Source organism: Dromiciops gliroides, chromosome 4 (genome assembly GCF_019393635.1).
Source record: "Dromiciops gliroides isolate mDroGli1 chromosome 4, mDroGli1.pri, whole genome shotgun sequence".
Lineage (NCBI taxonomy): Eukaryota > Metazoa > Chordata > Mammalia > Microbiotheria > Microbiotheriidae > Dromiciops > Dromiciops gliroides.
In genome coordinates, this window is record NC_057864.1 from 112,487,719 (window position 1) to 112,506,270 (window position 18,552).

Sequence of the window (18,552 nt, forward strand, 5' to 3'; positions counted from 1 at the left end):
AAAGAAACTTGTACCTTTCAACTTGGAAGTGAAGCATAAAACTTAGAGTGATAATACAATAATGTATATAATAAGTATAATAATGCTATTAACAAAAAAGTTATCTATGGTTTCATCAGAGAAAGCTGATCCTCAAGTGAAATGCTTCCCAATCCTGCACTCTAATGTTAAAACATCTAAAGTGATGGATCACTTGATGTTCAAGACTATAAATATTTATCAGGCTTTTTCCTCCAATGGTCCAGGGCTTTAAGTTGTTTAAAAAAAAAACAAAAACAGCCTGATTTGATTTGATATTGCCTACTTAAAAATGAATTTTATCCCTTAATCATCCTTCCTTTAAGCTTGGATTTATTATAGTCCTGATTCCTAGTAAGAAAGACTTTCCACTAAGATGTATTTATCCAAACATTTGAAAGCAACTATCTGAAGCGACTGGGATTTTTGTTGCCATAGTATTATTGACTTTAGCAGTGAGGATTTTTCTTGTTTCTGACATTCAATAAAAAAGCTCACTTTAACTGAAACAGACATTAGGTAAATCATTAAGGCAATGGACTCCATTCTTTTATTTTATTTTTTGATTCATTGAGTAAATACTGTACACATGGAGAGGAGTGAATTCATTAAAACTCATCAGGTTCCTCCAAAAAACTGACTTGGATAACCTTTCAAATCAGTGTGCTAAATTTCTCTGCCACAAACTGATGGAATCTAGTAAGTTCACTTAGTCATTATCACAAATATTCCTTTCAATGTTGCATTTACTTTTTTTCATGAAAATGAGCCATGATTCAGCTCCTCAGGAAGATATGAAGAATCTCAGCCTCTATCCCTATGCTTCGTACCCACCTTCCTCGTAGTCATTTTCTAAATTCACGTGCTAATAATAGTGATATGAAGTTGTATATACTCTTTTCTACTGATTAATTCTCATGACCTGTGATAAACAATGACAGCTAGTGTGAGTCAGTTGAAATAACCTATCAAAAACAGATCACTAATAACATTCAGTGAAAGAAAGTGAATCTCTTAGTCATAGAAATAGCACTGTACAACATAACCCACCTTTAAAAATCACACTGAAAATTGCAAAGATGATGACACAACCTTGAATGTATTAAAATTTGAATAAGAAAATTAGCTAGAATAGGTTTTACTGGAGACTTTTCTACTTAGCTAAAAGGAATCCAGGCTACTGCATAAAATCCCTAGTTTCTACCTTTTATAGGATTAAATAATTAAGTTTATTTGGGCTATAATAAAAGTCATCAAATTGGCCTTGTAGGCTCCTACTGCCTTTGTTTTCAGAGACTGAAGCATGTTTCAAAAACCTTGAAGATTTGGTTAATTTTTTGGTCCTGAAAGAAACTGACTGGAGAATGCAATATCTAGGCTATTCAGGTTGGAGACCAAATTAACTTCTGAATTTCCCCATAAACAGTTCTACTCTGACCAACCTGTAAAGTTCACTAGCTAAGCAAGCTAATCCTGCCCCTGAACTTAACTGGAAATGTGGAAAGATGATATCCATTCTGGGAGGATTGGTTTAATGTGAAATCCTGCTCTCTTAGGCTATGGGCTCAGACGATATATTCAGCCCAGATAAAGAAGAGAAATAGTTCATTTCACTATAACAGGTGTTTGTTTGTTTTCCTGGAGCATCATTACTAGGAGGTTACTGGGCAGTCAGCCTATAAGGCTTGTATGTTTTCATCTAATATTGTACAGGGAGAAAACAGAAGGTTTCAAAGTCCTAAACACCTGTATAATCAATCGCCTCAGACTTTTAAAAGATTAGGCCACTTTATTGCTACATTAACTTTGTTTTCTTTTTTTTGTGGGGAGAGTAGATTTCTGAGCCTTGGTGTCCTCCTACTTTGCTTCTGGGTCATTCTCAAGAGGTCACATCTGTGTGCTGGTGTCCTGCTGATTTTACTAAGGTTTGTACCTATGTTTTTGTGGTTGTTTGAGGATTGACTTAAGAATTATTTAAATTTCATTTTAGGGGCAGCTAGGTGGCGCAGTGGATAAAGCACCAGCCCTGGATTCAGGAGGACCTGAGTTCAAATTTGGCCTCAGAAACTTGACACTTAATAGCTGTATGACCCTGGGCAAGTCACTTAACCCTCATTGCCCTACCCAAAAAAAAAAAATTAGTTTCAGCATCTCCTTCATCATGAAATAAGTGAGGCAGAAACCTGGCTTGGAATTATTCACCCAGATTTTAATTTTGCCTACTGTTAGAGAACCTTTATTATACAGCCATGAGTAGGAATGAATTCCAAGATTCGTTGATTTTCTCTACCATAAATGAAAATGCCCTAAAAATTTAATTGAATTTATATACTTTTTAATAATAATTCAGGTTCAAAGTTTTTACTTTACCATACATTCTCGATGTGATGTCATTAGAAATGACAGCTTGATCATTAACAGTCCAATTTGGACTTTAATATAAGATGTAAATATTAAGTGTGTTAGCCCTTTCTGAAAAGAGCAAAATTTGTCAACCACTTCTTTTATCAAGCCTCGATGTGCTGCTAATTACACCAAGCCAAGTCACACATGAGTGTTTTAAAAAAGCTAATAAAGAACTAATAGTCTTGTACTATGCACTAGTCAGACACACATTTGTAGTATTTAATTATGGGCACCACATGTCACAGAGTTGGCAGACTATAGCATATGTAATAGAAAGGTAACTAGGATGGTAAAGTCCTGGAAACCATTTATGAGAGCAGTTGATGGAACTGGAGAGATGTAGCCTGAGGAATCCTTATAGTTCTTTTTGGTTACAAAGAATGTTACATACAGTGTCTCATTTGGTCCTTTCACTGGCATTGTGAATATTAAGTAGTGTATTATCCCTATTTTGTATCTGGGGAACCAAGCAAAGTGATTTGCCCAATGTCATATTAGGTAGTGATGTTGTTATTGTATGTAGTCTTTCATTCTTGAAGAGGACCATGACATCAGGATGATGTCATGACTTGCCGTGTGTAACGATTGGAATGACGCCACCTGCTGGAGACTTACTGTAGAAGAGTTCTGCCCATGAAGTGAAGGTCTTTGAGGGCAAGACCAGGAGTCTTTTCTTTGGCGTCAGGAAGTCACGCGGGCTAGTGGGAGGAGGAAGGAAGAGACTGGCGCTCAGTCTTGCTGTCTTTTCCTTTGGACTCTGGTGGAGAGCGGAGCTAGAAATGTGCTCTCCCTTTAATAGATAGGAATCTAGGCCTTTCTCTCTCTCTTTACCAAATTCTTATTCTCCTTAATAAATGCTTAAAAGTCTAACTCTTGCTAAAGCTTATAATTTATTGGCGACCACTCATTAGATATTTTAGACAGTTTAGCTAGAATTTTAGCCCTTAACAAGTGAATTGGATTTAAGTGAGGGAAGGCTGGGCATAGTCACCAGCCTCACTCTCTCCTCCAGAACCATCTGGGTCCAGTGGCAAGATATACATCAGGATGACTGGAGATGGCCCCAGATATTTAAGGCAGTTGGGGTTAAGTGACTTGCCCAGGGTCACACAGGTAGTAAGTGTTAAGTATCTGAGGCTGGATTTGAGCTCAGGTTCTCTGCACTCCAGGGCCAGTGTTCTCTCTACTTCACCACATGGCTGCCACACCTCGGTAGTGATAGGATTTGAACTGAAACTGAAGTGTTCTGTAAACCAAGGCTCTTTCCAGTAGATGAAATTGTTTCTAGTATGGACGGTTCATGGCCCTGAAAAAAACCTCAATGCAAAGTAGTTAGTTTAGGGGGGAAATTATTTTTCTGCCCAACTAAATTTAATAATCTTTAGAGTCCCTAAACTTTAGGTTGTTTATAAACATTGAAAAACCGAAACAAATATGGTATGGCTATTTGCCCATCCATAGGTGACACTTCCACCTGGTAATCACTTTTTAGACTTCTCCCTAAGAGTACTTCACCCAAAGCCTAGGATGAATAAAACTTAGACTAATGGGATTCCAGGCATTTTTTCCATACCAGTTATAGAGTCCTGGAGTCCTGGTAGGGAAAGGAAAAAGCTAACCTTCTCCTGGGGGCCAGAGCTTTGGAGGACACGTGAGATTTTTTCCCCTTTGGTTACTGAATTAGAGAAATTGTATAAACAAATACTCAAGAGCAGCTTTGGCATTGGTGGCCAATTGCCATAAGTTCTTCCAGGCCAAACTTTCTTTGCCATAAAAGGCCTGGGCACTGGAATGGTCAGATATTTTTAAAGGGGCAAAGGTTATTTTTAACTTCCTTAAGTCTAGGGAGCCAGATGTTTTCTTATTTGCTTTAGTACCTATTGGAAGATGAACCTCAAGGGAACCTCCTTTCTGCTCGTCACATTCTTCCAGAGTCCTGAGCTCTACTGATTAGTGAGGCTTGGAGAACTGGCTGGGAGTCAGAAGAGAGAGCTGTAAATACATTGAACCAACTTCAAAAGATCTGATTTTCTTGGTGTGGGCACTTCCTTTATGGACCCAGATCTCAAGTCTCCTGAGATGTAGGGGGTTGTTGATGAGATACTGTTGCCAAGAAATGTTCATCACCTACCACTCAACCTCCAGGTCATGAAGGTGGCTCAATGAGTCCTTGGGCAGCATCCTGTTGCTAATGGCTGTATGTGCTGTCAGCTTTGCAGCCTGGAAAGGTTTTCCAGAGCTTGTGCTACACTGTCATAGCTTCCAGGAACCCAGGATTACTTCTATACCATGAGTTAGTGTAGCACCTGAGTAGCAGGAAGATGTAATGAGTGTTGAGGGGAAAAAATACTTCACAAGAAGCTAGAGAAGAAACTGGGTGTGCAAGATTCATATTTATATAAAAGGTGTTCAAAATTTCTTGGGCAACTGATACTAATATCCCTCATGCTATGACTTACACAAGTGGATTGTAGCATAAAGGATTTACATTAGATTGCAGGAAAAAATTTCTGACACTTAAAACAGAATGAACAAGTGAATGCAATACATCTAAGGTAGGATAATATAGTCTTTAAAGAACTATGGGGGGCAGCTAGGTGGCGCAGTGGATAAAGCACCAGCCCTGGATTCAGAAGGACCTGAGTTCAAATCAGGCCTCAGACACTTGACACTTACTAGCTGTGTGACCCTGGGCAAGTCACTTAACCCTCATTGCCCTGCCAAAAAAAAAAAAAAAGAAAGAAAGAACTATGGAAGAGAAGACTTGGGAGAAGTGATAGGGGTCTCCAAGTATTTCATAGACTATTCAGTGGAAAGGGATCAGAATTATTATTCTTGGTCCCAAGGCAAAACTAGAAGCAAATGTGGGAAATTGTAGTTAGGCAAATTTCTATTTGAAATAAAGAAAAACTTTAAAAAAATTAAAGCTATCCCAAAGTGGAATGAACCTGCCTCAGGAGTAAATGTCTCTACTAGATATCTTTTAAGTAAAGGTTGTATAACCATCCATTGGAGATGGTATAAATGATGTTCTTGTTCGGTCATAGATTATGGACCTAGATAGATAGCCTCTAAGGTCTTTTCTAATTTTGAGAGAAAATTTATCTCCCCCTTTTGTAAATCAAAAGAAAGGAATAGCTATTTTAATCTGTTAGGTTGTCAAGGCATAGACCCACCTGAAAAGAGGCAGTTGGACCTTAAAACAATCTAAGGGGCAAGGAATTTTCAATCAAGCTAAATACTACACTAATAAATGAGTTCTAAAGACCTAGCTTGATTTGTCTCACTGCAAATCTTTGTGTTTTTGTTTTTTCGTGAGGCAATTGGGGTTAAGTGACTTGACCAGGGTCACACAGCCAGTAAGTGTTAAGTGTCTGAGGCCGGATTTGAACTCGGGTCCTCCTGACTCCAGGGCCAGTGTTCTATCCACTGTGCCACCTAGCTGCCCCACACAGCAAGTCTTTGACTCAAACTGCAAGACACACTATGAGTTGAGTCTGTTTAAGAGGCAACATGCTGTGGTGGCTAGTATTGCTGTACTTGAAGTCAGGAAGACCTGGGTCAAATCCTGCCCTCTTACAAATTACTACTATGACTACTTACCCTTGAGCCTCAGTTTATCTACAGAGTGAGGATAATAATCCCTGTGTTGTGTACTATACAGGCTTGTTATGAGCCTCAAGTGAGAAAATGTATGTAAAGTACTTTGTAAACTTTAAAGTCTATGTGAATGTTGCCATTCCCTCCCAGATTGCTACATGCTCTGATGATAATACCATGAAGATTTGGCGTTTGAAGCGTAGCCTGGAAGAAAAACCAGCAGTTGACAAACACACTTTAGTGGGTTGGGCCTATCAGAAGAAAAGTGAGGAGAGAATTGACCCAGGTAAGCATTCCATTCATTTCATATTTTGTTTGGTGGTTTGACAGGGGCAGTTTATCAGCTGTTACAGATAGTTCTAAGCCAAGCTTCATCTTGTTTCCATCTATAAGTAAAGGAGAGAATTGTCGTCTCTCCAGAATAAATGGATGAGCTCCAAGCTGCTGAGTTTGACCTATGTACATTCAATAATAAAAGCAGACATTGTGATGGTCAGAAAATATCTCATGAGTTACCTTCCAGGTGGTCTATATACCATGAAGATGCAGAGTATAAGATTCCCTGATCCAAAAATGACAGTCTGAGGGAAACAAATGTGGTATGTTTTCTTTGGACAGCTACATTTATAGGAGTGAGCTATAAGAAGAGAACCATCAGACTAGTGCTAAGTGCTGGGGTTAGAAAAAGAAAAACAAAATAGTCCCTGACCTCATAGCATAAGGAGAGGGGTTTTCATAGGAGGCTTTCAGCTGCCAGTCAGATGGAAAGGCCCGGTGATCTGTAGGGCACAATGGCAAAGCAGGGGATGCCATTTCCAGTAGTAAAACCATAGCTTTCTGATGCTGAACCATTTGAAAGCACCAAGGCCTTTGGTGACAAGAACTTATTTTTCTGCTTCTTAAATAGCTGGAACTAGTGAGGAGGCAGGGATGGGAGAACTGACAAAGGTAGCAAACAGGTCTTGGTTGTGAACAAGCGTTGCTCTCTTACAGTAACTGTAAGGACCGGGCTAGAAGCAGGGTTAGTAATGGGTAGAAAGGGATGTCTTGGTTTTTTCTACCTGTGGAGGTTGTGCTGGAAGCAAGGACAGTGCTCTTGGAGCATGACAATTCTTGGGGTTCTTGGGCTTTGAGTTCTAAGCTTTCTCCACTGGGGTCCAAGGAGAGGCAACTCCCCCGATCTATCTCCTGTCTCTCTCACAGGATGCCTTATTGCTTCTTTCACAAAGCGTTACATAATTACAAACGTCTTTTAGGAGGATATATAACAGTTGTACACTCATTTTCTGATGAGGTGAATGAGAAAGCAGTGGGGCAGCTAGGTGATGCAGTAGATAAAGCTCTGTCCCTGAAGTTGTAAGGACTTGAGTTCAAATCTCACTTCAGATATTTACTAGCTGTGGGATCCTAATCAGGTCACTTAACCCCAATTGCCTTAAACATTCAGGGCCATCTCTAGTCATCCTGATGTATATCTTGCCACTGGACCCAGATGGCTCTGGAAGAGAGAGAGGCTGATTGACTATGCACAGCCCTCCCTCACTTAAATCCAATTCACTGCAAGTCATGATATCACCCTGATGTCATGGTCCTCTTCAAGAATGATGGATAAACAAGAAGTTGTAAGCAGAGCCAGTTAGGACTTAAACCCCAAACTTCTTCTCTAACAGGTTACTTCGCATTGTGTGGGGTTTTGTGCATCTTCACTCTCCCTAATGACATTTAGTGATTTGTAGGATTTGAGCTTGAAGAGACCTCTATAAACAGCCTAGTCCAGCTCTCCTTTTATAGAAGAAAAAAAAGAGGTCAAAGACTTGCCCATAGTCACACAATATAGAACAGAGATGAAATCTGAACCCAAGTTTTCTGACTCCAAGTTACAATATGTTGTCTGTATTACCTTTTCATCATCGTTTTGCAGCACTGTTCAGACATTATTTGCTAGCAAGGATTTGTCTAAGACCTGCATTCAAACCCTGACTTGTTTTCTTGCTATCTCTGTGACCTTGGGCAAAGCACTTAATTTCCCCATCTCTCACCTTTCTCGTTTGTAAAATGATAAGATTGGACTTGATAAACCATTCTATGCCTCAAATTATTTGCTACAGGATTAGGAATAAAAGCTGTTTACTAATACCTGGTGCCTAATACTTTCTATGATTTTTGTGCATACTTTCTATTTACTTATCTTTGTACAGATCAGCACATGTAGAATGTCAACTCCTTGTTGGCAGAAGATAGGTGTCTCATATTTAGATCCCAAGCACTCAGCATGGTGCCTGGCGTATACTAAGCATTTAATAAATATTTGTTGAAGTGGAATAAATCTGACACCTTTATAAAGACATAGCAGAATTATTTCCTTGAAAAAAGTGAGTTCTCTAACATCCTTTAATGGAGAGCTGTCATTCAGGAAGTCTGCAAAACAATTGTTCGCTCTATGCCAGTTGTCCTCCGAATTCCAGAACACGCCCTACCTAGGGTCAGTGAATGAGGCATCCACTTGGGTAGGTAAAAAACACAAAATTGCATTCTATGAAGAACAACCACACCAACTTGAGTTTCTTTAGAGCAGGTTTTACAGTAGCACTGGGCCAAATAAGTCTGTCTTCCTCCCAACCCCCACACTCTCCTACACCATCATAACTCCCCTGAAGGAAGAGGAAATGCCCAAACCTTACAAACACAACAGGCTTCCTGCCAGCCTCGGTAGAGAACATGAAATGTGTACTTTGAGAGCATCAGAGAGTTTAAAATCTGAAGCGCCATGGGCTCTTTCTTTCCCCTTCTTTTCCTAAAATTGGCATGTCACAAAGCCTATACAAACTATTTCAGGATTCTGGCTGAGATGTTCATCAGACTGTTATCCCACCCTCTTGAGTGGAACAAATGACTCCTCTGTGGCTGTACAGTGACTGTTGACCTGTACTGAGGAGCACAGCAAATGAAAACTTCCTTCCCTCCTGAAAGAATAAGTGTACGCAATCTCCAGAACATAACCTCTTACGTAACCAGGAGGCTCTGTGGACAGAGTCCCTGCTAACTTGTAACTCTTTTTTCCTATATGCTCTATGTGTTTGATATGAACTGGATTTTTAGCTGGCCTTTTCTATACATGTAGCACTGTCTACTTGGCCATACATCACAGCTGGAAAGGGCAGTTTAGGCTTGGAGGTTAATTTTTAAGAGTGACTGTACATAGCAGGAACTAAAAGAGATCTGGATTTAAATTAATGATGGAGTATTCTATGGGAAACCTTAGCTTTTAACCAGAATCTAGCCTGACAGTATTTGGTTTAAAGAGAACTCTCACTTTTCCTAGGAATGTAATATGAGGATGTGTTCTGCAATGCCTGATGGACTTCTTTTGGGACTTCAGGATTTCTGCTTTTCAGTCCATTCCTTTCTTTCCACATAAGTCCTCACAAGCTATTAGAGGCTAGAGAGAAAAGGCAGAGAGTTGGCAAATGCCCACTCTTTGTGGCAAACCTACCTTAGTGAAAAAATTTGTGATTCAAGACAGCTAAGTCCTGTGTGGTTAGTCCTAATTTAAATGTTTATTTAGATCAGGAGGAAAGAGTGATACTTGCATATTAGCCCTCTTACAAATCCAGTTCAGTGTGAGTCCAATTCAGTAATTAAACTAATCCAAATTCTAATTCAAAAGCCCTATAGCTACAGTATGAATAGATGCCTTCTGCATGCCATTTAAAGGTAAGAACACAATTATAGGGAGTCTGAACCTAGGAAAAAATTTAAAGGTTGAATGGGTGTGGCTTTTGTAAAGTAGGAAGAGTGGAAGATCTATAGAATGTGAAGATTTTTCCAAGGTAACTGCCATACTTCATTCCTGCCACAACCAGAAATGAATATCAGAATAATAGGACATGCACAGAATTATCCTGTCAAAATCAGGATTGCATTGCATTACAGAGAATACACAGAAACTTGAAAGCACATGTTCCCATTTCACTTGTAATTCCATCAGCAACTTGGCACTTCTTAAAGGCATAAAGATTGACCTATGTTCTAGCTTCAGAACACTCTATGTCCTCTCAAGTACAGGAACTCTGGATATCAGAACAAGCACACCCCCTTACCTAAAAGTTAATAAGTTCAAGGAGATTTTTGTTACACTCAGAATTTCTCTACCTCCTTTTAGCTTGAGGGCCCTCTCTACTAAAGAAAAAAAAGGTTCACGAACAGGTTTTGCAGATTTCCATTTTACCTCATAGATCACATTCTTGAGCAGATTTCTCTGGCTTTTCCCTAAATGCAAAGCATCCTGGACCATTGCCATGTGACTAATGCAAAATTTTAATTTGATTCAACAAATATTAAATTCCTACTTCGTGTCCAGGTACTGTGCCTGGGCTACAAAGATTTAAACAAAACAAAACAAAAAAGCAGTCCCCCCTCTAATTCCCTCTCCCACTGGCGCACGCACGCCAGCATGTGCGCTCTTCCCTTTTTCCCACTGGTGCGCTCGCACCCCAGTGCATGCGCTCTTTGCCCTATCCCCTTCCCCAAAGTTTCAGCCTAACTCCACCTGATCTTTCCACTGTGTACTCAAATAATGGAGGAACTGAATGTCATGTGAGGAAGACTTAGAAGCAGTAAAATAGATGGAGAGATGGAAGGACAAGAGATAATGATCAGAGCATGATTTCAGAGGTCAAAATCATGGAGTTACAGATAATGCTAAGAACTAAAGTATGACTATCTCTGTGGGTGGCTGGGATGGAATAAAAGTCATGGGAATTGAGGAGGTTGGTTAATGGGGAGGCCACAGTGTTTGAGAGGATCTGTATATTGAAGTTCCCAAGTATGAAATAAAAGTTTTGGGGAAGATAGACTGTGAGTCAGGTACTGAAGTCCTTGAGAAAAAAGGAGGGTGACCAGAAGCTGGTAGATCACCGCAGTGCTGATCTGTGCCAACATATAGAGATAAATGGAGTGAATCTCAAAGCACAAGAGATTGCTGAGTGATGGTGACAAAGGGAGGATCTGGAAGTGTTGGTAGTGCAGCAGAGCAAGGAATATATTAACTCTTCCTCCTGGCCCCAGTAATACACTGTAAAGATGAAATGTTTTTGATCTTAGGCAATTCTTGGTTACCTAGTCTAATGTGTGCATAAACATGGATAATTGAGAACCAGAGGAAATCTCATGTTAGTTGCTAGTGACAACCTCTTTATCTACTCAGCCTTTCATTAGAGCAGTTGATAGAAACTTACTCCCATTCCCACATTGCTCTTAAGTGCTAAGGAATAGAAGAAATAACTTAGCAGCATTCAGAAAATGTTTCTGGTTTTGATGCCTGACTTCCTGACTATCTCTTCCTCAGCAGCAATGACAGGCAACCAGAGGACTCCCGCCAAAGCTCTTACAGTGAAGAACAGCCCACTTGTTTCTTCTCCGTGGTCAGCAGCTTGTGCTCCAAATTGTGCTGGGGATCTTCCTCTCCCTTCTAACACCCCTACATCCTTTGTGAAAACCCCTCCTGCCAAGGTCCAGACTCAGATCAGTCAAAAGGACTCTCCAGCTTCCATTTCCCCCAAGCCACCTTCATCTTCCAAGATTTTGTTTCAAAACTGGGTGAACAAGACACCCTCTTCCTCTCCATCCAGCACACTACCTGTCCCTGCCATCTTGATTCCATCTCCCAGGAAAGCCCTTGTTCCTGTGAGCCAGACTCTATCCCAAGCAATGACCAACCCTGAAACAGCAGCCCTCTCTAGAAATAAAGCTAAGAGGAGGCTGGAGTCAAGCTGTCTGGAAAACACGGAGCAGAAGTGTTTAAAGAGCTGCAGCTGTGTTACAGAGTTGGAGGGGAAGGCTAAAAGATCTCATCTGGATCTGTGCTGCCTGTCAGACAACCAGGGGACCAGTAGTAAAGACCTCCTGGGACTCACCAAACTAAGTGAAATGGAAAAGGCCACTGAGAACACTCCAGCCCCATTGTCTCCTGCCAGTGCCTGTACTCCAGCAGGCTTTGGATCATCACCTCTTTGTTTCAAACCTTGCGGAGGAGGGCCTGAAGTGGTAGACAAAGAGAACAGCTCCCCCGAGAGGAAAAACTGGCTCTTGGCTATGGGGGCAAAATGGAGGACTGAAAAGAGTGGGAACCGGAGTCCTTCCAGTGGTTCATCTTCTCAAACTAAGAGACAAGATGGAAAGTCCTCTCCAGTAAGTCCATCAGGCAGGCATTTTGGTGAAAGATGGTAAAAGCCTTCAGCAGGTTTTCTAAGCTGAAGTGGTGCTGCATACAAACTTTTGGGGATCCAAATCCCTAAAGGGAAGAGAGCCCATTTAACTCCATTGTTGAACTATTTTCCACAGTTATTGCTGACCCTTCTAATTGAAGGGATTACTGCCTTATGATAACTCACAGGGAAGGGACTTAATTGGCAACCCAGGTTAAGAAATGGATTTTAGCAGCAGTCTCATGCCCCAGAAACAGGGTACAAAGGAATTTAATTGAATAGATTGCTGAGCACCTTGCAGAGTGAATATTTTTCATAATCCCTCCCTGTAGAAATTTAAATACTTTGAAATGTAATATACACTTCATATATCATCTAACAAATTCACTGAAGTGCTGGTCAGAAATCTGTCATCTTATAAAACTTCAGGGGTTAGGTATTCTGTTGCTGAAATAAAAGGGGCTGCTACCCACTATCTACCTTGTTATACTAGTAGCATTCAGCTATTTAGTAACTGGGTCAGAATGAGCAAAAGAAAGCCAGTTCATTAAGTGTAAAACATTATTGCAGTCCTTTGGAAAGACTTGCTTACTGAAGAATCTCAAGTGTGTTTTATCACAGCTTGAAATTTCTATCTTCTAGGTCATAGGAAGTAGTATGGGCTAAGGGTAAGTGACTGCAGGAAGCACAGAACCTCATTTGTTCCTTATTCTCCCTCTAGAGAAGAGGGGTTTTGGTGATCAGGCTTTGGCATTGGTAGCTGCCTTTCCAGAGAAACTTGTAGCCAACTTGAGTAGTTTGCAAAGTCCAAAGAGACTTAGACTTTCAGAGATTCCACAATAACAATAACTAGCATTTATGTAGCACTTTAAGATTTGCAAAGTGCTTTACATATACATGTGTAAATGTGTATAAACATATACATGTATGTACATATAGCCAGTTTGTAATAGAACTAAGTCCAAACAACTTCACAATGAACTCTTAATTGTTCATAATAAATAAGGCACAAGACTAACATAAAACCATCAATAATATCTTTAACCAGTAGTTTTGGTCTCCACCCCAAATAGTAAAACTGAGTGGAGTAGAGGTGCTAAATTCAAAGATAAAAGGAAGACTTAACTAGGACTTGAATTAGCACACCCTAAAGAGTCAAGTTAACTCTGTACAATTGGCTTAACTTGTGGATAGCTACTTTCCCACATACTTGAGGGAAGGTACCTAAGCAATAGCCAATTAATACATGGGTAGAGTTCTACTTGAGGTAGAGTATCCCAGAGAAACAGTACCTAGGTTCTCTGGGCTGCCCACCAAAACCTATTTAACTCATAATGTAATAACAATGATGACAGTAGCCGACACATAGGGATTTAAGGTTTGCAAAGCATTTTGTACACATTCTCTCATCTTTATTTTGTAGATAGGAAATAGGCTGAGGACAGTTAAGTGACTTACCCAGTGTTACACAGCTACTAAGTGTTCAAGATGAGATTCACACCTAGATTTCTCCTAACTCCAAATGCAGTGCTCTATCCATTAGACTATGCTTAATTATAATATTAATAGTAATAGCCTGAAATCTGTTATCAGAGGGCCATGTGGTACAAGATGGGGAATAGAGTTTCCTCCCCATTTCCTTGACACAAGGCAATCTAATTGGATTACGTCGTGAACCAACAGTCCCATAAGCCTCTCTGAAGTATTTGCTGTTGGTTTTTTTTAAGAGGTTGCTTATTAAACCAAATGATTTGTTCATTGGTGGAATTTCATTCAATATAATGAGGGGGAGGGGAAAATCAATCAGCTTCAGGAAATCAGAGATATTTGGAGATATCACAGAATTGTTAATGTAGATCAAATGACAATATACATATTTTGCACACCTTAAAGTACAGTATAAATAGGGATTGCTGTTATTACTACAACAGGCAGGCCAACCTTACGTTGCACATTGATCTTCAGTTTTGCTGGCAAATGCAATTATAGCTACTAGAGATAATGGTTTTAAGGTTTTTAAGACTGAAAACTGACAGAATAAATTACCATATCAATATCAGAGGTACAAGTTACACCTTGATGTTTGCCACTTTTAGGTTGCAACTACACCGGGTTCCATGAGGAAGATCTGTACATACTTTCACCGAAAGTCCCAAGAGGAATACCATAGTCCTGAGCAGTCTAAGGAGCTGTAGATCATTCATTCAGAACTTGAACATGGTGAGTTAACAGAAGCTGTGCTCCTCTGAAGAAACAATTCAGACAACCTAAAACAACTATAATCTGTGATAAAACTAACTCCCCCCCTCCTTCTTTTTTAAAGGAAATATCTCAACATTGAAAATCAGCATGAAAATCAGCATGAAAAGCTGTGGCATGGAGGTAGCTAACACCTGGTTCTGTTAGCATAGTGTAGATTCTGCATCTGTAGGAGAATGCAGGCTTGTGTTTTTAAAGTTTGTTTTTTAATCATTTTCTATAGAACATATTGAATAATTCTCTTTGAAGAAATGAGGTAACTACTCTGCAACAATAGCATAACAACTTCCATAAGCACAGGACCTAGTCATGTAGCTCTCTGTTCCGTGTTCCTTGGCCAGTGATGCAGAGTGACCAAAGAGGCTGGGTGAAATTCTGATGCTCTCTGGATCTACTCAGTGTTGTATTCCTTTGTACAGCAAAAATGCATGGCTATTTATAAAGAAATATTGTAATTTGTTGTAAATACAAAACTTCCATTTGGGGTGACTAAAAAAATTAAATGAATTAATAAAAAGTGTTTGATTTTTATTTATCCTGATATATTAAAATACTCCAGGGAAGAGACCGGATTTTTTTGAAGGTTTGGACTGGCAAATCATTCTTTTTTTTTTTAAGTGAGGCAATTGGGGTTAAGTGACTTGCCCAGGGTCACACAGCTAGTAAGTGTTAAGTGTCTGAGGCCGGATTTGAACTCAGGTATTCCTGACTCCAGGGCCGGTGCTCTATCCACTGCGCCACCTAGCTGCCCGCAAATCATTCTTATTATAAGGTTAGTAATCAATAACAATTTGGAAGAGCAGTAGGGCAGAGAAAAATTAACTAGATCTGGAAACACAAGAATCTGAGGTTTCAATGGCAGCTTCCCTTAGAACTGTTTCACCTTTGACACATCCAACTCACCTCATCTCTCTTGAGCCTCACTTTCCTCATTTATGAAATGGAGATCATTTGTACTACTTATTTTGCTGTAAAGAAACTACTTTGAAAACCTTAAGGCACCACAGAAAAGCATTTTCAAACAGTAAGAAAAGAGGAGGAGCTTGAGATTTCTTCCTTTGCTCAATTCCTTGTACATTTAACAGGTTTTTTTTTTCATGCTGCTATAGTATTCCAAGAGCTGGGATACAAAAATAAAATAGTCCCTGTCCCTAAGGAGCTTATATTCTATTGGGGGAAAACAGACCCAGATCAGCAAGTACAAATTTTATGCAAATCAATTTCTGGAGGGTGAAGGAGGGCACTAACAACTGGAAGGGTCAGATCAACTCTGGTACAAGAGAGAGCACTTGAGCAAGGCTGATTAAGGACAGCGCTTTTCAAAAAGGCAAGAGGGCCAGCCTGGACAAAAGCCCAGAGGAGGAGGATGGAATGCCATTGGGGAAACAGTAAGTAGTCCAGTTTGACTGTGAAGCAGTCATGTGGAGTAAGCCTAGAAAGGTAGGTTGAAGCCAAATTGTGAAGGGCTTTGAATGACAGAGATGCCTGTGTTTTATGATAGAGGCAATAGGGAGCCACTGGCACTTCTTTAGCAAAGGAATGACATCATCATCACCGTAATGTAACATTTATGTAGTGGTTGCCCAGTGCCAGAAACTATGCTAAGCACTCTACAATTATTATTTCATTTCATCCTCAAAATAACCTGGTTGTGAGGTAGCTACTGTTACTCCCATTTTACAGAGGTGAAAACTGAAGCAAACAGGTTGTGACTTGTCCAGGGTCACGTCATGTCTGAGGCCAAATTTGAACCCCAGTCTTTCTGACTTCATGCCCTGGGTTCTAGCCACTGTGCAACTTTGCTGCCCCTAGTTGAATATCTCTGGTTGCTGCTTGGTCAATAACAAATATCTCCATTTTGCAAGCAAATGTTACAGAGCTTAATGTTTCAGCATATTTACAAAGTATTCCATTTAATCGTTAAACCTATATTGCTTTTATTTATAGTTCAAATTTTTTTTTCCATTTAGTACAGGAAGAATATATAATACATAAATCACTGCAAATCTAGATTAGAATCTATGAAAGGGTTTTAGCTTTAGCTTAGCTTTATCAGTAATAGGAGCTGTTAACAACCATTACCTTTCAACCAAGCTTTATCAGTGCTTAGTTTTATCAGTGATAGTTAACAACTATCCCCTTTCAACTGAGCAGTCTGATTTTTGGGAAAAAAGATAGCCCAATCCTGAGGGCAAGACCCTGAGACCTGTTAAGTCCTGGTTTTCTGAGCTAGATGTTTCTAGCTTTCTTCATACTTAAGAAGTCTGACTTCAGGCCGTTCTACTACTTGCCTGTCACTTCATGCAATTTTCTTTTTTCTTGTTTTCTACCTGTAATACCAATAAGGGTGTACCTTGACTCCCTGGGTATTTACAAAATATAAAATTTTCAAAAAATGTGTTTAACAGAAATAACTTTTTTTTAATCATAAAAGTATTTCCAGTTACATGTAAAGATAGTTTTCAACATTTGTTTTTAGATTTCTAGTTCCAAATTTTTCTCCCTTTCCTCCCTTCTCCCCAAGACAGAAAGTGATCTGATATAGGTTATATATGTACAATCACATTAAACATTTATTTCTACATTAGTCATGTTGTGAAAGAAGAATCAGAACAAAAGGGAAAAACCTCAAAAAAAAAAAGTAGGAACAGTATGGTTCAATTTGCAACCAGATTCCAAGTTCTTTTTTCTGGGTGCGGAGAGCATTTTCCATCATGAGTCCTTTGGAATTGTCTTGGATTATTGTATTGCTGAGAAGAGCTAAGTCTATCACAGTTGATCATCTAGCAATGTTGCTGTTACTGTGTACAATGTTCTGGTTCTCATTTCACTCAGCATCAGTCCACTTGACAGACATAACTTTTTTTTTTTTTTTTTTTTTTTTTTTTGCAGGGCAATGGGGGTTAAGTGACTTGCGCAGGGTCACACAGCTAGTAAGTGTCAAGTGTCTAAGGCTGGATTTGAACTATGATCCTCCTGAATCCAGGGCCAGTGTTCTGTCCACTGCACCACCTAGCTGCCCCCCAGACATAACTTCTTAATAAAACTTAATGACTTGCCTGTGTATTTTTCTAAATCTTTCTTTTACACAGTTATGTTTTCAACATAAAATTTATAGACTGATATTTAAATTATCTTCTTTCCAATCAAAGCAATCTGATTTTGGAAAAGTTATCCCAGCTCTATGAATTTACTAAGTCTGAAAATGTGCTTCATTTCAGAGAGTGCCTGTGCCTGTCCCCCTCAGTTTTAGAGTGCTGGGAATTAATTTTGTCCTGTCCATGTCCTTCATTGATTTATAGGCTTTCTTCATCCTTTTGCCATTTCCACCTTTCTCACTTTCACTATTTAGTTGGTATGTGTTTTTAAATCACTTAGCATTTCTGGGTCTCATTTTCCCCTTCTCTAAAATAGCAATAATACTTAACATAAGCCTCATGAGAATCAAATGAAGGGAATGTATGTAAGCACTTTGTAATTGTAAAGCACGACATAAATAGCATCTATTAATTTTAATTGTCCCTTTCTAATTCCATTATATCTTTTTTTGGTTTTGTTTTTTGTTGTTTTGGGGGGGGGGGCACTGAGGGTTAAGTGACTTGCCCAGGGTCACACAACTAGTAAGTGTCAAGTGTCTGAAGCTGGATTCAAACTCTGGTCCTCCTGAATCTAGGGCTGGTGCTTTATCCACTGTGCCACCTAGCTGTCCCCCATTATGTCGAGGTAGAACAACCAGGACAGCACATAACACTTCAATACATTAACCATGAAGGAATATACAGAGAATGTTAAAATTGCTGTCAGCTTTACCTTCCCCTCAAAACACCCCCCCCCCACGCCATGGTTGTGTTAACTGAATGTTTTTTTGTTGTTGTTGTTCGTCCTTTGTTCTTGAAGAGGACCATGACATCAGGGTGATGTCATGACTTGCATTGAATTGGATTTAAGAGAGGAAGGGTTGTGCAAGGTCACCAGCCTCTCTCCCAGAAGCATCTAGAATCGGTGGCAAGATATTATCAGAATGTCCAAAGGACTAATGATGAAGCATACTATTCACCTAGAG

The 18,552-nt window shown here is 39.6% G+C and overlaps 1 protein-coding gene across 3 annotated transcripts in view; it reads left to right on the top strand.

The window, feature by feature from the left end:
* The window catches only part of DTL (denticleless E3 ubiquitin protein ligase homolog), a 42,954-nt gene extending 27,985 nt beyond the window's left edge, over positions 1 to 14,969 (top strand). The window contains exons 12-16 of one of the 3 annotated variants that reach the window (XM_044005329.1): positions 1,854 to 1,943; positions 6,175 to 6,310; positions 11,372 to 12,213; positions 14,327 to 14,450; positions 14,554 to 14,969. In XM_044005329.1, the coding sequence (XP_043861264.1) occupies positions 1,854 to 1,943; positions 6,175 to 6,310; positions 11,372 to 12,213; positions 14,327 to 14,425 (1,167 nt within the window). In that variant the 3' untranslated portion in view covers positions 14,426 to 14,450; positions 14,554 to 14,969. The remainder of the gene's footprint in view (positions 1 to 1,853; positions 1,944 to 6,174; positions 6,311 to 11,371; positions 12,214 to 14,326; positions 14,451 to 14,553) is intronic. The other 2 variants (XM_044005331.1, XM_044005332.1) reach the window with 2 other exon arrangements.
* The last annotated feature ends 3,583 nt before the right edge of the window (positions 14,970 to 18,552 follow it).